Genomic DNA, 15,713 nt, shown 5'->3' with positions numbered 1-15,713 from the left:
TGCTAATTGCAGCAGTAATGAGAGTATCCGGGCACGACGGCAGGCCCTGTGGCTTCACCCAATCACTGTTCCTGCTTTCCTCCTTTCCCACCTTTCCTCCCCTCCCTGCCCCCGCCCCCCCACAGTGTGGCGGCCTCTCTAATTAAATAATTAGATGTGCAGCAGCGTTCCTGTCTGACTCGCTCAGAGAGAGTAATCCTCACATAAATAGCTTTTGCCGGGTGAATCAGAGAGGCTTTTCTCCCTCTAGCCGTCAATACGCTGGCATCCCTACACCACACACTCTCACGCACACACACACACACTTCCACCAGTATTTCTTGTCCTCCTCTCTGCTGTGCCTTTCTCTGTTCATGTCTTCTCCATGGTGGGGTTTTGAGTTGAACCAAATATTAAATCCTCCATAAAAACACAAATGAGGCTCCCAGTCCTCACCCTACATCAGCCGTTGGTTCTTTGTATCTACAGCAGACCTTCACGTCAAGCTCAGTATTACTTTTTAACAATCTAAGCTCTCATTGTGTACTAAAGAGCAGCTTCGTTACTCATATGTATCGCTCTATATAAGTGGATATAAAAAAGCATCAGGCCTCAGCTCCCTGCGGTCTGAAGCCTCAGTCATGACAAACCTTTTTGCGTGCTGAGAGTGCCCCTGAATCTACATGGACAGGAATTAATTTGTCTATAGGTAATTAAAACTACATGAGGAGTCCTCCAAGGCTTCATCCTGGGGCCCTCCCTGTTTCATGTCTACATCCTCCTACTGTCTCCAACAGAAAACAACCAGTGTCAGGCAACTTACTTTAAAAAAGAAATTACTTACAGTCACTTGTTACTTTCCCCAAAAAGTAATTAAATTAGTAACAGAATTACTTCTTCATAAACGTAATTGGTCACCAGGGAAAGTAATTCTTGCATTTCTTCCTCAAAAAACCTTTGATTTTGCATATAATAATTCAGTTTTTGAGCAGGTTTTGCTCTGGGACATTATGGTCTCATGTATCTTCTGCCTTTAAAGCTTTGACGTTGAAGTGGTGTCTGTTTACTCCCATCCTGAAAACGCTGGTTTTGGCTCAGCACTTGCAGATGTTAAACTTGCAGCCCCTGTCCCGCGTCAGATTGACCTGCTAACTCTCCTGATTTAGGAGGGATTCTCCTGCTTTTAACCCTCCTGACTTGTAATTTCTCCAGATTAACCCCTTATTTCAATTCTGGTCCTATTATCTCAAAAATTTTCAAGAGAATAAGACGGCTACTTGTGTCTCACGTTCAAACCTCAAAAAAGCATCCACCCCTCTCCCTGGAGTTGGTTTGATCCAAAGACGCTGCAGGAGATCCTCTCCGACTGAGGTTACACAGACACACACAGGTAGCTGTGTGAGATTTGTTGCTGCAAGTTTACCTTACCATCAGCTCTTTGTTAAAGATATGTCAACATGATTGTTGTCATCATTACAAGGGATAGACCGTTTATCTGCCGGCTCGATTATCTGGGCCGATATTTGGCATGTGGGGACATATTGGCATCGACCTTTTTTTTAATCCAATGGCTGATAACATAACCAATTCAGAACTGTTAAGATGGCCCTTGATGCAGCTGCGCCGCTGTCTGCAGTCACTACTCAGCCCCCAGCACTGTCCCACCCACAGTACCATCTGATTGGTTACAAGCAGAGCTATGGCTAGGGTAACAGCCAATCAGAAGTGAAAGCTGTGCGCATGCAGCACTGTCTCTCCCACACACACAACACATAGATAAAAAAAGGTTTCGTCATAAGAAGGAACTCTGGATAGCAGTGATGTGTTGAAGGTAAGTTAAGGCAGCAGACTCTCCCGAAATTGTGATTAACATCTCAGTCCTCTACAGCTCACAACTAACGTCACTGTAAGCCCAATGTTGTGTAAACATTGAGTGACGGTTCTGCTCCCTAGCAGTTCCTCCAGACGTGTCCGTTGATCACATGAATTAAGGTTGCTGATAATACTGATATGGAAATAGTCACAGTAGAAGAATGTGCTCCTTTGCACTAGGTGATATGCAGCTCCCTCTCATAACAAATGATAACAAATCATCCCTTCTCTCATCAGGCCTGGTCCTTCCTGAGTCACCTCCCAGTGCTGGAGGTAGAGATGAAGGTGAAGGGCTGGTGGGAGGACAGCCAGGAGCAGACGGAGCGTCGGCTCCCTTCAGCAGGAGCTAACCTGAGGGAGGAGAGCAGCTGGCTGGATGTCCACGCCGACCAGGAGTACGTCCTACAGGTGTCACTGAGACGTGTCAACCAGGGCCAGCAGAGGGTCAGTATGATCTAAGTATAAAAATATAATATAAAATGTATTGTACCTACATTTGCATCAGCTAGTCTAATAGATTTAAAATGGTTTTAAAGCTCAGATAAAAATTCAAACCATATTTAAACAAAAAACATGTCAGCCCCCATGCCAGGCTGTTCAGTTCAGTTCGTCTGTTTTATTTTGTGTAATTTTTTTATTTATTTATTTTTTTATATAACTGTACTTTAAGCCAGGACAAGCGTTTCTCAACATTTTGTTGTTTAATGACCGTTCACATTATTTGAAAGCTATAGACGGGTTTCTTGTGTACAAACAATAGGAGCTGCGCGCGCAGCCAGGGGGCAAAACACTGCTTCGATATAAACTGAGATCTATTGTAGATGCTATACTGATCGTAAGTTTCCCCTGACGCAATAAATGTCATTTAATTGAAATTCTCGCTCTCTTTCATTGTAGCACAAAGTAGAAAAAACACGTTCTGAAAGGTCCATAAATATCACGAAATTTACCAGATTGTGATGGTTATTTTTGCTGGAAACATCAGTGACAGCTAACAAAGTTAACAGCTAATCAAAGTAAGATGTTTTCGGCAATGCTATACTTCACGGCCTGCCGAAAAAATAAAAATTATTATTATAACTATTATGATGACTACGACAGTTATGTGTGCGAGCTTGTTAGCACAGCACATCTATGATTAGCACAGACATGGCTCAGGCAACTTACATCAATAGCTTAAACAGATCGGACTGTATAGATTATCATAAACTCTATCTCAGTCATGGTGGGAAATTACCAGACCCTTATGGTATCTCCAGAGACGAGTGGATCTCTGATATGTCCAAACGGCCTGTTATTATTTGGCCCGACATATATAATTACCTTATGGAGAAACCCAGTGTGTACACTAAAGGAAATCTGCGTGCCTATAAATCTTTGGACGCGTATAATTATGTACTTGGGGTCACGTACAAAACCTCAAGATTTATCATACTGGGTCCGGTTTTTGCGCATTGAGAGCAGGTGTCCTGCCCAGCCAGAGGCTGGGACTAAAGGTAAAACCGTATGATGCCTGGGTGTACGTTCACAGGGATCTAGGGTACATCCTAACCCTTTTTATGGCCTGAAGCCACAATCTCCTCCGGTTCTTCGCAAAAGGATGAGATCCTCTTGGAATATTGAACAACTTCCACCCATCATTTTGCCGGTTGGTGCAGTTAACCGCGCAGCAACTCCTTGTCATTTTCGCTCCTCTAATGCTACTGTCAACGAAGTGCCTCACTTTTTGCCCCCTGGCTGCGCGCGCACATATCGGTGATGACGTTGCACAGAAACCCGTCTATGGAGAGTGATAAAATGTTGACTTTATGGTATCAAAGGTAGAGGTGGGCCGATACACTTTTCTACATTCTGATCTGATCCGATCTATTAGAATTTAATTGTGCCGATACCCGATCCATACTGATACAGTAGGCAACATAGTAAAACATAAAACAAACGAAACATTCTCAATTTCAAGCCATTTATTAAATAGCGTTGCAACAACCTGAGTGCAGTATGTAATGGCATGGTATGTAGGGATGCACTGATCCAACTTTTCTGGTTCTGATACCGCTACCCATGCCTGGACCGATACTGATCCGATACCAGTGTTAAATAATAACCTGCATGCCCTGTGTGATAAAACTGGTAATGTTTTGGGTAAAAGGCAAAAAACGAGTAGATAGAAAACTGAAGTAAATTTTTTATTCAAATTATAGAATATTCAAATGTTTAGCACTGTTTTGAAGAAAAACAAAGCTTCAGAATGTACAGAAATTCTTTTCAACTGTAAACTTTATACCCTGTAGACTGGTAATGCAGCAGAAAAAAGTGCATCAAAGGTAACATTTTCAATCAAGTAGCCAAGAGCAATCTAGATCACCTTAAGCCCCCTTACGTGTCATCAGTGACGTGCTGATGGAAAGCTAATCACACAATCTCAGGCACATGTCCTAAATTTTGAAAATGATGAAACAAGTTCTTGTTTTTTTTCTGACAGTTAGCCTTGAATAACTGCTGTTACCTGTGGTGGGAGTGGGAATGTCAATGAACCTGCCTCTAGTTTCATTTACTCTTTCAAGCTTTATTCTAAATGAAAAATGAAACGAAATCACTTCTCATCTTACCTCCTTTCTGTTAATTAAAATGCCATCTACAACTGTTAAAGATGGGTTGCCAAAACCAGCTTAAAGTCACTGTTAGGTCTTAATTTTTTGAAGGGTTTTTAAAAAGTCTTAAAAAGGTAATGAAATTAACCTCAGGATTTCAACACATACCCTGTTACCTGACTCACTGATAAACCGTACTGCTTCCCAGCTCTTCCAGTGTCTGGTTCAGGAGGGGTCAGTGTTGTACTACTCAAGCCCAGGACTCAAACTTGAGTTCAACGACTGTATAAATTTATACATGAAATTTCTCAACGCAGCAGGAAACTTAAGGACATTGTAAGAGACAAATGCATAGCTTCATCCATATTTTAAGAAAAACTCTGTATGCATCTTTATTTACTGCGTGTAACTTTATTCATGATTTAAATCTCCTAGAATTTCCCAGAATCTGATGTTAATGAAACTGAAGTGTTTTCTACACATCTAAAAGGTCCCACATAGTCGATCCAGGATGATGGAGTATCCTGTCATTTCAAAATGAAGCACCGTGTTCTGGCTCCTGATCGTAAATCCCGATCGTGAACAGGGAGTGTAGTTTGCTACATCACAACAGAAATGCTACACTGTAATACTTTATTTTATTTAAGTGCAATTTTTTTGACAGACAGCCAATTTTATTATTATTGGTTTTTTTTGTTTGTTTTTTTGAAGGATATTTGAAAGTTATTGATATTCCAATTAAAATGGTAAAAAAATACACATGAGAAATAACATTTTATTGCATTTTAGAGGCTAAACTGTATTTTGTTTTTTTTTATTCTAGTACTTCATTTGGTCTCAAAATAATATTGTCAATAGCATCGTTGATCATCAATAGTTGTGGGACAATATATGGTCCAGCAATATTTGTTATTGGCCCAGGCCAAGGTGGGATTCCTGCAGGAATATGTGGTTCTGCGCAAGCCCCATACCACAGCGCCGTGCTGCACAGCACTCACGCTTTTTGTGTGATTTAGGGCTCAGACTTCACCAGGGTGATGACTGGACTTGAACACCTTCTCTTGAATGATTAGATTTAAGTTTCCTCTGGGCTATGTCCTATCTTCCTCTGAGGTGAGCAGAATTAAAATAATAAACACGCTAGAGGTTAAAATAATCAAAAGTAAATGGCAGAAAAAAAGGACATGAGAAAACAAAGTATGAAGTATGTTTTTTATCTTGTGTGTCAGTAGTTTAGATCTTACCTGTAAAAATATACATCCTCACAACTTTCTAACTTCCCCCTGAGGAAGAAGCAACATGAACAATTTGAAACCTTTTTTTTTTTGTTTGATGTTTTGTTTTTTTTATTCAGTTTATATACAGTGTAAGGTAACCGGAGCACCCGGAGAAAACCTACATAAAACAGGTAACATAAAAACAAATGCAGTCACATAAAAAGAGATGCACTCCATACGTTGGAGTCCATCCCTCTCTAAATGTTACAAAGATAACAATAAAAACAAAAACAGACACTTTGAGGGACAGGTGAGACATTCAGACGGCCATGGTCTTGTTGGCGAACATGAGCCTGTCATATCTGAGTTGCAGGTTGCTCTTGTCTCGATAAAGTTGGCGGTTGTCCCGCTTGAGCTGGAATATTTCATCCTGTGCTTCGTGCAGCTCCCTTTTGGTCCTTTCCAAGTCAGTGCCCTGGACGCTGACTCTGAGCTCAGCGTCTTGGGCTTGTTTGAACTTGATGTCGTATAATTCCTTCTGCTGTCTCATTTTCACAGCAAAATCCTCCTCAGTTCTCTGAAGCAGCTCGTCTGATCTCTTCCTCTGGTTGTCCCTGTGCTCTCTCATCATGTCTATCTCTCTGTCATAGTCGATGGCAGCCCTCTGAGCTCTCAGCTGCAGCTCGGAGATCTTCATCTGCTCCTCTCGGAGTGCGGCTGTGAGGGATGCCACTTTTTTGTTGCTCTCTGACTCTTTTTGTTGGAGCTGGTTGATTGTGCGCTGGAGCGTACTGTTGGTGGACGTCATGCTGTTATATTCCCTCTGAATGTCCTCTAATTTGGCCTTGATGTCTCCTTTCTCCATCCTCAATGTTTTCACGTCTTGGCTCAGACGCTCAGAGGTAGCATTGGCCTCTCTCAGCTTGTTTTTATAATGTGATGAGGTGGATTGATGAGGACTATCTGCAGCCTTCTGCTGAAAATACTGCGATCTCAGCTTTTCTTTTTCCAGGGCAGATACTAGTTTGTCTCGGGCCGTCTGACTCTTCTCTAAAGAGAGACTCTTCTCTTTGAGCTTTGTCTTAAGAGACTGAATCTTACAGTACGCTTTTGTGAATCGAGCCCTCTCCCTCTCCAATTCTTTCTCCAATTCGCTGACATGTCTTCCTGCCTGAAGTTCAGCCCGCTGTGATTCTTTCTGATTCTGGAGGCCAGCAGCCTTGAGGTCTTTCTCAAGGAAACCATTCTTAGCTTTTACCTTTTCGAGATCTGAAGTCAAATTGTTATTTCTCCACTGCAGTGAAGAAATGATGGCGTCCTTGTGCTCAACTTCAGTCTGTAAGGTCTGAATCGTGAGGCACTGTGACTGTTTTTTCTGCAGGCATTCCTCCAGAAGGCTGTTTTTCTGTTGTAGCTCTGAACGGCACTTCTTCAGGTCACGTTTGAGTTGGTCCTCTGATTTCTCGCTGCTCTGAAGCTCAGCTGTCAGTTCACTGATTATCTCACTCTGCTGTGATTTGCTCAGCTGAAGCTCTTCCTGTGACATCAACAGTTCGTCATATTTGGCTTGGAGAGACTGATACTGCTGGCTCTCTTTCAGGTACTTTACAAGTTCCTCCTGCAGCCGTGTATTTTCACAGACCAGGTCTCTATTTGTCTGTGTGAGACACTCTAGTTCTTCTTCAGTCTTTTGCAGCAGGGAGACGGAGTCCTCATGTTCCCTCTGGACAGAACTGGTCTTAGCTTGTTCTCTTTCAATGTCAGAGGACATGTAGTTGATCTGGTGCGCCTGCTGCTGCTGCTGCTGCTGCTGCTGCTGCTGCGCTCTGAGGCTGTCTTCCAGGTTCTTGATTTCTTCCTCAGGCAGGTCTGATTCAGTTATATCCTTCTCTGGATAAAGGAGGTCTTGTTTAAATCCTGGGTACTCACACTCAATTTCAACAAGGTTTGAGGATAGGTCCATTTCTAAGTCGGACTCAACCTGTTCAACAGACTCCTCAGACAGGTTCAACTCATCTTTTTTCATATCCTGTGGATTATAGAGGTCTTCCTCAATTTTTGAGTCCTCAGACTCATCCTCAGACTCTTCCTCAGACTCTTCCTCAGACTCATCCTCAGACTCGTCCTCAGACTCGTCCTCAGACTCATCCTCAGATTTGTCCTCAGACTCGTCTTTGGACTTTTCCTCAGATTTGTCTTCAGACTTTTCCTCAGACTTTTCCTCAGACTTTTCCTCAGACTTTTCCTCAGACTTTTCCTCAGACTCATCCTCAGACTCATCCTCAGACTCATCCTCAGACTCTTCCTCAGACTCGTCCTCAGACTCGTCCTCAGACTCGTCCTCAGACTCATCTTTGGACTTTTCCTCAGACTTGTCCTCAGATTTGTCTTCAGACTTTTCCTCAGACTTGTCCTCAGACTCCTCCTCAGACTCTTCCTCAGACTCTTCCTCAGACTCGTCCTCAGACTCGTCCTCAGACTCGTCCTCAGACTCCTCCTCAGATTTGTCCTCAGACTCGTCTTTGGACTTTTCCTCAGACTTGTCCTCAGATTTGTCTTCAGACTTTTCCTCAGACTTGTCCTCAGATTTGTCTTCAGACTTTTCCTCAGATTTGTCCTCAGACTCCTCCTCAGACTCCTCCTCAGACTCCTCTTCAGACTCGTCTAAGGATTCATCCCAGTCTGAGTAGCACTTCTCCTCACTTTGAGGCTCCTGTTCGACTGTCCTCAGTTGTTCACTCTCAAGATTTTTCTTGTCCTCATGAACAGACGCCTCAGACAGGTTCGACCCATGTTTATTGATATCCTCCTGTGGATTATGAAGGTCTTCCTCATTTCCTGAGTCCTCCTCAGACTCATCTAAGGATTCGTCCCAGTCTGAGTAGTCCTCCTTTTCTTGAGGCTCCTGTTTGACTGTCCTCTGTTGTTCACTCTCAAGATTTTTCTGGTCCTTATGAACAGACTCCTCAGACGGGTTCGCCCCATGTTTATTGATATCCTCCTCTAGATTATGGAGGTCTTCCTTATTTCCTGAGTCCTCAGACTCGTCTAAGGATTCGTCCCAGTCTGAGTAGTCCTCCTCACCTTGAGGCTCCTGTTTGACTGTCCTCTGTTGTTCACTCTCAAGATTTTTCTGGTCCTTATGAACAGACTCCTCAGACGGGTTCGCCCCATGTTTATTGATATCCTCCTCTAGATTATGGAGGTCTTCCTTATTTCCTGAGTCCTCAGACTCGTCTAAGGATATGTCCCAGTCTGAGTAGTCCTCCTCACCTTGAGGCTCCTGTTTGACTGTCTTCTGATGTTGGCTCTCAAGATTTTTCTTGTCCTTATGAACAGACTCTACAAACAGGTTCGACCCCTCTTTATTAAAATATTTCGATGATGATCCATTTCTGGTCCTCAGAAAGTTTTTATCTGTATTAATATCATCGAAGTCTTTGTCATCGTCAGAGTCCCAAGAAGAGTACCCATCTTTTTCAGTATGGTATTCTATGTCCTCTTCAACTTCATCAGAGGAATCCTCGAGGAGTTTGTTTGTGGCAGGGCCACTCCATTGAGACAAGTTAAATTTCTTGCTCATTTTCTTTTCGTGAAGAAATGACCAACCAGAAATAAGACAAAACGTAGCTGGGATTGAACCTTGCTATTCTGAGCCACCAAAGAGTGTGTGTGTCCACCGAGTCCTTTTCAACAAGTGAATGTAAAACAGAAACAGCTCATAGAATGATTCAGTCACACATGAAAGCACTATGATGTCATAAGGAGATTCAAACAAAAACATTCTAAAGCCTGGCTCACACTTCAGTCGTGATTCCAACATGTGGCCCCCTGGTGGGCTGGGAAAGGTATTGCAAGTGGGCCACCAAATCATTCGATGACGACAACGTTTGATTGATTTGTAGGGGTGCGGATAAAATAATATGAAAACGAAAATGTTGCAGATGCTGTGTTAGGGACCACGGAGCTTCCAAGATGTTTTTTCCTGTTGAAAAATAAATGGGGAAATACAACAAAAAAAAATCTACAAATAGAATTACATATCAATAAATCAATAAATAAAGGCTCTGTGCACTGATTTATATATATATATATTTATCTATTTATTTATATATATTAGGGCTGCTCCTTACGATTATTTTTAAAGTCGATTAATCTATCGATTATTTCGTGTTTCAACCTAATTTGGCCTTTAAAATGTGCAGACCTTTAAAATTTAACCAGAGTGTTGCATTCTCACTGCATTTATCCAGAGTTAGGTTCTCTCGTCTGATTGGTCAGCCCTGTGTCATGTTTGTTTGTTTATCTTTATTTCATTCATGATGACATAAAAACATAAGTACAATACAAAAAAATAAACAAATCTCGAAATGAATGAAGCAGGTAACAGGGAAATGAAGTTGTTGTATGCAGTGTTGGACGGACCACTTATTAGTGACTTTGGGCTTGTTTTCTAATGTTTATCTGTTTATTGGGGCTTGCTTTGCTCTCCGTATGATCCCGTCTGACTCTCTCCCAGCTCTCCATGACAATGCGTTTAGTTTCTTTTTTTTACATTGCTATTTGCTCATGCGCACTCCGCTCCTCCTCCTCTCCGCTGAGTGTTACCGGTGCAGTGTGAGCTTCAGAGCGAGAGCTCCATCAGATAAATGTCCCCTCTTTTAAAAAGTTAGGGGAGTTTTGACACCAGTTTGTGACTCAGATCCTGAAAAACTGTCTGTTACAGAGAGTGAAGGAGACTCTCTAACCCACGTTATCAGACGCTAAACTCCGGGAGCTGACAGGCTCCGTCAGAGCCTCTGTCAGCGCACAGCGCTCTCTGGGAGTGGAGATTTTTCCTCATGAGTATTCCACACGTAGAACTTCGTGATCTTTTCCCATTAAAGTATCCAATAACACAGCACCTCATGCTGTGAACTGAAGTTACAAATGAGTATTACCCCCTGGTATTTGATTTCACTTTGTGACAACGACGATGAAAACAATAATACGACGCATCGACTGTTAAAATTTGCCTCGATGAATTTTTATCGTCGACGTAGTCGATTATGTCGACTAATCGTGGCAGCCCTAATATTTATATATATATATATATATATATATATATATATATATATATATATATATATATATATATATATATATATATAGGAGCCAACAGCCAGAAAGAGGAAATTGCCACATGACTCTCAATTATTGTGTTTCCATTACAACTTTTCGCAAAATCAAAGCAACATTTCTGAAGTTTTGATAAAGTACAATTGTGCCTTGCTGGTGTTTCTATTACGACTAGAATTGTGCTCAACTTGAGTAAAAGCAAACATAACGTTCGTCCGGACGCTGCACCGATGACAATGCTGACCCATGAACATTAGTGTTTTAATTCAACGCTCGAACTATCGGCCGTGAACACTCCAACTCAAAACAGGCAGGAACAAAACACTGAATGAAACTCATCATCTCCAGCTTGCCTACTCTGTCACTCACACACACACACACACACACACACACACACACACACACCTCTGTCCCTCCCTCCTGCTGTACTCTTACCTGCTCACAGCCTTCCTGATGCCTTTTGTCTGACGCAAGTGAACGATGCAAGTGGAGGAAGGGAGGATAAAACTTTGGAGCTTTGAGACACACCTGATGTTTGTGTGCATTTCTCCCTGCATATTTCCTCTTTCTGTGGCTGTGGGCTGTAGGGCTGCAACCACTTTGGTAATCGATTACTTTGTCAATTATATTTAGATTTAACCGATGAATCTGGGTAAAAAAAAATTTGGGAATGCATGATAGTAAAATTCGCAAAATCAAACATGCAATGTTATTTTAGTTGATGACTATTGTTTGATTAATGATGTATACAAAGGAACAATGAATTTGAACATGCTAAAATGACCAAATGGCATGAATTTGTCACTTCAAGAATCAACAGTTTGGGAAAAATAACAGAAAATAAATTGTTGTGTCATCAGATTAAGAACTTAGTTGGCCGAAAAGGCAATTAAATAAGAATGTGTCCTCAATCTTTTCACCTGTAGGTCAAACACTACACCCCCTCTGCCCTACCACTATCTGTAGCAGCTAACGCTAATGCTAACACTGGTTTAATGAACTCCTAGTTGTTTTCGAACGGGATGACGATTTGATATAAAGACAAAACGAGTCCTAAAAGTCACACCATGCATTTCACAACGTTTAAAAAAAGTGTAAGTGGGATTTTTCAGCAACTCACCTCACTGTTGAGCTCCTGGCTCGTCATCGATGAGTCCAACATGTTTGGGTTTTAAGTGCTGGATCATTGCAGTCATACTGCCATGCCATGATAGGTCATTTTTGTCAGTTAACACACTGTGTACTTTTACTCAGCATGAAATACTCCCAAACTCTGGAATATTTTGCATGAAAGGCTACCTCCGGCTCAGCTTCTCCTCCACCACACTGATCTGTTTACATGTGACGCATACAGCCCCACAGCCCAGGTGACCAACACTCCAATTAAATAGGTGGCGGTAATGCCCCTTCAGCTAGTTGCCAAGCACTAAATAATCGAACAAAAAAGGAAAGTTTAACTGAAGAGAAACTAATACAGTAATGGCGCAGCACGGTGCATCCATTATGGACAAATGTTGTCAACATTTTTACTAATTGGTTTTTATAGATTTTATAGATTTGTGGTTGCAGCCCTAGTTGGCAGGCATACCTCATAGGGATGCACTGATACCCATCCTGGTAACAATGTATCAGTGCCCCTCAAAGCTGTATCAGCATCAGTAAGAAGGGGCCATCCATGGTGCTGATCCAGGCAACCAGCTATAATCCTATTTGTTTTTTTACCACCTCTCAGGACTACTTGATATGAATTGTTACCTTTGATGCCCTTTTTTTTAACTGCATTACCAGCCTATAGGGTATGAAAGTTTATAATTGATTAGAATGTAAAGACATTCTGAGGCATTGTTTTGCTGGATAAAAAAAAGTAATGTTTCAAAGTGTAAATAAATTTCACCTCAGTAATTCCATCCTCTAAATTTTTGCCTTTTACCCAAATCATTACCAATCTTATCCCACAGTAGGGCATGCAGATTATTACTTAACACTGGTATAGGATCAGTATTGGTATTGGTCAATATTCAAAGCCCAGGTATCGGTATTGTATCGAAACCAGAACCAGAAATCTTGGATCGGTGCATCTGTTTACTCTGTTCTTCTGTTGTTTCAGAGGAAACAGGACAGTAAGGCCCAGGCTCCTCGCTTCCCTAAAGTGAAGGATGAAGGCTGGTTCCTTGTGGTGGGAGAGGTGGACCGCAGGGAGCTGCTCGCCGTCAAACGAATCGGCTATGTGCGAAACCACACAGCTGTGTCTGTGGCCTTCTACACACCGGAGAAGACTGGAAGGTAAGCAGCTGGCCTCTCTGTGCACCGTAAGTGGACAGAGGAAGATAGCATCCTCGTCACCATCTTTTTCAGCCATTTACAGAAACTCTGGGCCATTGGTCAGGGATCTGTAGCTGATAGGGCTTTCCAGCCATTCAAAGACATAAGGAGGGGATTATCTTAAAGAAACAGTGAGACAAGTGATGCTGTGAAAGTGTAAACTACCCATCCTCTGTTCCCAGGTGTATCTACACACTGTACCTGATGAGTGACAGCTACCTGGGGCTGGACCAGCAGTATGACATCCACCTGAATGTAACACCTGCCAGCATTGCTGCTCAGGTCAACACAGAGGTGTCCGACTCAACGGCCGACCTCAACCTGAGCTGAGCACAAACACACATCACATCAGCAGAAAAGTTCCAGAAATGTCTGCTGCCTTCTTTTCCACTGGTCCATGTGGTGACAGTTTCCATCTCCTTCTGTTCTCTTTGTGTTTGGTTTTCACCTTTCACTCATCTGATGTGACTGCATTGCTTTCAGAAACATTAAAGGAGCTGTTCAAGCAAAAATTGATTTGTTTTTTTTTTTGCAGGTTTCAAGTCAAAGGTTCATTGCTTTTTTGAAACTGCTTAACTTTATTGACAAAACAAGTAATCTAGTCATAGCAGTAACATTATTTGGGGCAGTTTATGACTATGGTACTCCCAACAGCAAGTTCAGAACCTATGCAAGATTTGTGAAACAGACAAAGCCCTAGTTTTTATTCCATTATGTTTACATACAAACAATAAGTAAAGTTGTTTGATCGCTGGATTGGCGGCAAATCTTTTTGCTTTGTTTTAATGGTGTCAGTCACATTTCACTCAGCTTAATATGGACTTTCTTTACTTAGAATAGAATAGAATAGAATAGAATAGAATAGAATAGAATAGAATAGAAAATACTTTCTTTATCCCCAAGGGGAAATTCAGGAGTCACAGCAGCAATTAAGAAAACAAAAGTAAGAAAGTATATAGAAAGAAAACTTTCTTTACTTATACGCTGAGAGAAGAAGTTTTGAACTACTGCGGACATTTGGAGCTTCAAAACTTCTTCACTCGCATGGCATGTGACATATAATCTCCATCCCAAGCTCTGACACTTTGTCATAGACAAAAAAAAAAACTGAAATGATGTGGTTTCATAAGCCTGCACACACTAGAACAAATACTTTGTGGAAGTAGCTTATGATCGTATTCCAGCACCCAGTCTTTTTGGGTAGGCGCCCGTCAGCGTGGCACACCAGATGTGTCAGACTGAGAGGGCATCTCATGCAAACAGCCCTCTCTCTAGATCAGCTCACAGGTTTTCAATGGGATTCCAGTCTGGGCTCTGGCTGGGCTGTTGCAATACTTGAATCTTCTTCGAGTGAAGCTGTTTTTCTGTTGATTTGGATTTGTGGATGGGTCATGCTGAAAGATGATCCTCATCTTCAGCTTTCTAGCAGAAACCTGGAGGTTTTTTGTGTACACTCATATTTGGACCTGTTTATAACCCCTTCCACCTTAACTAAGGCCCCAGTTCCAGGTGAAGTCAAACAGCCCCAAAGCATGATGCCATACATCACCATGCTTCACTGAGGGTGTGTTGTTCTTTTTCTGATGTGCAGTGTTGTTTTTAGTATGTAGACAAAAAGCTATACCTGGTGTGATGGCCACTGCCACATAACAGTGAGCTTTCAGAGGGTGATGTGTCTGTCATGGAGCTTTCTGCCTGTTGTTTCTCCAGCTATGAGACGTGCCCCACAGCATCAAGGCCCATCAACATGATGATCAGAATAAATTACGCCATATTCAAGATCCCGTTTGATCTGTAAAGGCTGAGAGTTACTTTGTAAGTATAGTAACTAAGTTACTTCTTAAAGGAGTAATCAGATTACATTTTCAACGTACCTGGCAACGCTGCCTGTTACAGGTACTGTAACTCTTCCCTCTAAAAGTCGACCCTCCATTTGACTTTGTTTGGCATGAAGCAGCCGTCTGAATGAAAAGGTCTCGATAATAAACAATCTAAAATTTGGATCATTTTGATGTGTTTTGTGATAATTATGTAGATCTGTTTTGTCCAATATTCACAGAGGAAGCAGAAATCGCTGAGCTATTTTGAATTGTCACTATATCACAAACACAGGTTAGTCTCATAACCTCACAGTTTCCTGCTTCATTGACTGTCCTGTCTTCCACAAAGTAAGGTGTTAACACCTGAAAGTGTTATTTTAAAAATAATATTTATACATATTTTAGAAATGCACTGCTCGTTCCTCCCATGATATCAAAACAACAAAATATGGACAACAGACTTCAGTATGACTTATTAAAAAGCACATCACTGATTTTAATTCAAAGGCAAAACAGTTGTTTTATTAAAAAACAGAGAGAGAGAGAGAGAGAGAGAGGGAGAGAGAATGAAACCAATGAAATTAAAGAACAGTATAGGCTACACTAGGCCTATAAATATGAACAGTAAACATGTTATTTAATGCAGTACATCAGAGCAGGGGAAGGCAGAAACATATAGGTTTATTTGAACTGTTTGGATCAGTGAACTTCAGAGAGGTGTGTCCTTTTTTCAGACCATCATTTGGAGGGCTGTTTTAAGTTTTACACCCAAGGCTGGGCCTTATATCAATATT

General features: G+C 41.7%; 1 protein-coding gene across 1 annotated transcript in view; it reads left to right on the top strand.

The window, feature by feature from the left end:
- ascc3 (activating signal cointegrator 1 complex subunit 3) overlaps positions 1-15,030 on the top strand; it is a 211,888-nt gene extending 196,858 nt beyond the window's left edge. The window contains exons 40-42 of the mRNA XM_074683393.1: positions 2,089-2,295; positions 12,885-13,060; positions 13,282-15,030. Of these exons, the coding sequence (XP_074539494.1) occupies positions 2,089-2,295; positions 12,885-13,060; positions 13,282-13,429 (531 nt within the window). The 3' untranslated portion in view covers positions 13,430-15,030. The remainder of the gene's footprint in view (positions 1-2,088; positions 2,296-12,884; positions 13,061-13,281) is intronic.
- The last annotated feature ends 683 nt before the right edge of the window (positions 15,031-15,713 follow it).

Source organism: Halichoeres trimaculatus, unplaced genomic scaffold (genome assembly GCF_033239565.1).
Source record: "Halichoeres trimaculatus isolate MK-OKI-2021-1 unplaced genomic scaffold, fHalTri1.1 fHalTri1_scaffold_12, whole genome shotgun sequence".
Classification (NCBI taxonomy): domain Eukaryota; kingdom Metazoa; phylum Chordata; class Actinopteri; order Labriformes; family Labridae; genus Halichoeres; species Halichoeres trimaculatus.
Note: the sequence above shows the minus strand (reverse complement) of the source record. Positions and strands in the feature narration are given on the sequence as shown.